Source organism: Anopheles marshallii, chromosome 3 (assembly GCF_943734725.1).
Source record: "Anopheles marshallii chromosome 3, idAnoMarsDA_429_01, whole genome shotgun sequence".
NCBI lineage: Eukaryota > Metazoa > Arthropoda > Insecta > Diptera > Culicidae > Anopheles > Anopheles marshallii.
Window position 1 is genome coordinate 66,375,749 of NC_071327.1, and position 4,815 is coordinate 66,380,563.

The following is a 4,815-nucleotide window of genomic DNA, read 5'->3' on the forward strand; positions in this document are numbered from 1 at the left end:
TACGTAGAGTTAGAATAGTTTAGTATGATCCCGCGAACAATGCTTTGATATAGTGTTTTGTTTTTTTTTAATGGTAATACTCTACACAATGCAGTTCTAAACTTTAACAATGTGCATACCCCGCCCCGGGGTGTGCTTGCTTGCTAAGAGATGGTTAAGGGAAATGGGTTTGCCCTACAGGGAGGGGAGGGGCATGAAGGACTTGTTATTTTTTGCCGGAAGAGAATGTTCAATTGGTGTGTTTGCTCTAGCTGCTGTTTTGTAACTGATGCCATATTTTCGTTTTATCTATAACTGCTTTGCTTTAGAACTACTCTGTTAGCTTTTTGTGTTAGCCATTTGTGGTTTTAGCTTTATTTTTTGTCTCTTGATCTCTCTTACCCCTTCGCTTCGCTCTTCCTGTTTTAATTGTTTCCATGTATTATGTTTACCTGTTTCGTGTAACTCCCCTTCTTACTGTACTTTTATTCGTCTTTTCTATATAAACAAGAAGCGCATTAGTTTTTGTTTTCGTTTGTGTCGGGTAAGATTCATTTCATATAGATTAGTGTTTTTTTTGTTTACTGTTTTGCTTCGTATTGTGGTTCACGATTCCGCTTCCGGTTCGTTTTGAGATCGGCAAAGTGAACAAATTATAACTATAGGCTCGTGTATGCGTGTGCGTGTGTTGTACATATTATTAGTATGTGTTTATAACATATAATTTTACATCTGCTCTACGCACGATTTTAACAGTGGATGACGTTTTCTTTTGTTTATGTTCACGCGATTCCTTAACATGCGCTAGTGTGTTACAACATTTTTTTTATTGTTGTTCTGTGCATTTTAATTATCATCTCATCAACAGAAACTCCGCAAAACTAAAAAAAAAATTTGCTTTTTGTTGCAGTTGTTTTTCGTTTTTGTCCCAATTTTGTTCGTTTTTGTTCACTTTTATCATCTTTTAACAGTAGCTTTCTTTTTAAACAGTATGTAGAAAATATTGTTCATTGTTAACATGCACGATTTCTTTTTACATTATTCCACATACACCTTACCTTCTGCCGTGTTTTGTCTCTGAATCAGATCTTAGAAAATGTTTGCAACGTTTTCTATATGATTTTAAATGTGTTTTTTTTTTGTTTTACTTTGTTGTCGCTTAGAACGTTACACCGTTCGGTTAGTTTTAATGATAACTTTGATAACTTTCTGCGTTACTTTCATTTCCGGTCACGAATTCGGACAGAATAATGTTATTTCTGAGCATGTGGGGGGGTAATAGTTTGCCATCATAAACAAGTCCTTCCATTATCCCTATCGTCTTTGTCTCGTGTACTCCACACGGTTCGCTTTCGTTTTCTCCTACCCATGGAGGAGTGTGCATGCAATAGAAGTATAATTATGTTTGCAGTGAAAGATTCTTGCTATGTTACTTTTGTGCATATCACATTTGTTTTTTGTTTTTCTTTTACTTGTTTTCCTTTAAATGTTATCTGCTCTTTCTCTTTCATTTTATCTTCTACCTTTTTAAGTTTGCTATAACAACATTAGACTAAAACTGAGAATTTCAACATCACTATTATAGGGTTTTGCTAGCGTTTTCCGTGACACTGCGACCGCGGACAATTCATTCGTTACTACAAGTGCATTGTGCTGCAATGAAAAGTAGTTGGAGAGCGGGTCGTGGAAAAGAGGAAAACATAAACCCTAAAAACAGGAATAAACAAACAAACAAACAAAAACACAGACTGAACATAAATTACTGCTACAGGATGAATCAAACATGCTGTATAAATGTAACGAAACACAGAAAATATAAATCTGATGATGAAGTTAAATGATTATTACTAAACGAGACGAAAAGTCACACTGTTTGGTAGTGTTCATTTCTCCTCACACACACACACACAACATACAAATTGAGATACTGATGAGAAATGCCACGTCACTCTCCACGTTAAACAGTACGGGTACATTGTGTGTGCATCGCGTGAGCTAAAGATTCCTTTCGGCTAACTCTCCTTTTCCTAACAGAACAAACAATCTATCGTACCTAACCTAAATTGCAGCTTCTTCTGCTGCAGCTGTTACACGAAAACCGTATTTTACTGGCAGCGATTAGTAAATGAAAGTGAATGGTTACGCATGTCCTACCACTTAACACGTTCGTCTTTCTTCTCCGACTGCTTCTTTTAACATTTTTTTTTATGTTGTTGCGTGTGTTCTAGGTGTTGTATATAATATGTATATTGTATAGTATATGTATATAGATATATCTGCTATATCCAAAGTATCTGCTTACATGCTAGTGCTACCATTGTTGGTGGTGTTATGTTCGTTCGATTGCTATCTTTTGCTATCCCGTTTTTCCAGCGTTAACCTATGTAATAGTGGCGTGGTGTATATCCACGATTCACCGATACCCTTGAAGTACTGCAAAATAAAAAAGAACAGACAAAAAGTGTTATTAATACGGAAGCCTATTCGCCACGAAACGGAATCAAACAGAAACACACTGCTTACCTTCGTTTCCCATTCACCGAACGTTTCCTTTCGCTCTTTGGCTTCTTCGCGTTGCTTCTGTTCCACCTGAAACTTTGCATTCGTTGCTTTTTCGATGTCGTTCATCCTGTGCGAGAGAAGAGATAACCGTATGCTCAAGGTGAAGGGCAGTATGTTACATACAGTGCAACGGAGGACACTTACTTCAAACCGGCCGTCACTTCACGCCAAACTTTGCGCGATTCGTTCTCGTCCTGTTCGCCCACCGAACGGACCTTCTTCTTGTAGATCGGTATGCTATTAACGTCGACGAACGTTTCAAACTTGGAGGGTTTACTGCCATCGTTGAATTTGTACTCCATTAGGCCGCTCCATTCCCCGCTAATGCTGATGAAGGACTTCTTGTCGTTCGGTCCGTAAATCTGTGCAAAACAAAAAAAGAGATCCTTAAATATAACTCTAACACGCATCGTCGATTACGATTTCTTACCTCGCCCTGTATTCGATTCTTTTTGCCACCGTAGAATGGTTTCGTGATGAAGTCTATATCCGCTCGATAGCCCGTTTGTGGACAGGTGATGGTTATCGTACCACCGAGTTCGATCCACGGTATCGTTAGGATGGATCTGAAAGAAAGCGATGCCTTTAACTGTTTAACTGCACATATTTAACATCTTCAAGAAAAATTATGTAGCGTGTACCAACTTGCTCACTAGGTAAGAGCTACACTAGATCAATATCAAACTAATAATTAACATTTCGTCAATTTGCTGCTTACCGTCCATAACCATTAGGAAAGGTGACGATGTATTCCTCGTTCAGATCACACAGCGTCACCGTGCCCTGCCCAATGTTGTGCACACCTATCGAAAGGCCAAGAAACTTTGACTTTGTCCACACGTGCGCGGAAAAGCTGATCTTCTTGTTGTAATGTTCAGCATAGAACGCTGATACTGTAGCGGAAGAGAATACGACACACCATTACCAATTAGCCCGGGGAGGATTTTCTTACTTTTATTCCCTTCACACGGAACGCTTACTTGGCGGATGATGCGAGACCTGCTCGGCGATAAAGGTTAGTTGGTCCCTGCGGCACCAGGGCACCGGTCCATCTTGTACCTCCACGTTTGACGTCTCGTCACCCGTTGCTAATAATAAACAATCGAAACAAAAGGTTACACACAACGGATTCGGCACACCCGAACCAATCACTTACGCAGCTCCGGAATGTCCCAGTGGCACTGGAATATTTCGCCCAGGATCGGATTGTACGGTTTCTTCGCGACGGAGCTCTTGCGCCCGGCATGGTACGCACTCAGGTACCACCGGACGACCTGTACCATCCGTTCGCGCGGCTCCTTTAGATCCGCTATCCGCAGAAACAGATCCGGATGGGCAAAGTAGTCGGCGTACATCTCCAGCAGGGATCGCCGCTCGAGAATGAACGTCGGCAGCACGACCTTCGTCAGATCCATGCCGATCTTCACCTGGGAGAGCAGATGCGTCACGACCGAACCGTGCGACTCCATCGACAGATCGTTGTCGGACTCGTCTTCGTACAAGGCATCGTAGTCGAGGCTGCCATCGGTGCGGATCGGTAGTGCTTTCGAGTCGTACGATTTGCGAGGCACACCGGATGCAAGCGGCAGTGGATCGTGTAGCCCGGGCCGGGGTACACCGTCGCTACCGGTACCGACGAGTGGGACGCTCTGGCCGGCTGATATGGACGTGGTGTTGGAACCGACGAGACTTTCCTGCTTCTTCAGCGAAATGCTCGTGCTGTCCTCGGCCGATGCATAGTGTTCCTCCACCGACAAGCGGGCAGTGTGCTCGGAAAGCGTTCGAGTGTTGCTAGAGTGAAGGAGAAGGATGTACAAAGGGAAAGAATGTAAGATTTTTTTAGAAAAGACTTGATTTTTGGAAAAAACAAATATGATGTAACGAACAATGTGCTATAATTCATAAGCATTTCTCCACAGAACATCAATTCTCTTTTTGGAGGATATCCAATTATCGATCGATTGCTAGGTAATTGCGAAAGTTCTGGCAAATCAAACCGGCTCAACCATTATCATCACCGTAATAACTATGCGCCATTGAATGGATCGGAATCAAGGCTGTTATAGGAGATCGTTATCTTCACATGACATAGCTATCAGTGCGTAAAGAAGAAGATAAATCTTACCTAAAGCTAAAAAATATAATCTCTTATATCATGTGGAAGCTTCATTTTGTTTTGGTTCATAGTAAATGAGTCCCAGTAGATCCCACTTTTCAACATTTTAGATTGTCCTTAACATTTGACTCCTTTTCAACATGAAATTTGTGGCTGTA

At 41.4% G+C, this 4,815-nt stretch overlaps 1 protein-coding gene across 1 annotated transcript; it reads right to left on the minus strand.

Moving 5' to 3' along the window:
* Nucleotides 1-2,681: 2,681 nt before the first annotated feature.
* Nucleotides 2,682-4,025, minus strand: LOC128716236 (oxysterol-binding protein-related protein 9). Its single transcript, XM_053811157.1, is given in 5 exon segments — nucleotides 2,682-2,903; nucleotides 2,972-3,107; nucleotides 3,260-3,434; nucleotides 3,522-3,600; nucleotides 3,681-4,025. Coding segments are annotated over 5 exon segments (942 nt in total). The 5' UTR covers nucleotides 4,011-4,025.
* Between the last annotated feature and the right edge of the window lie 790 nt (nucleotides 4,026-4,815).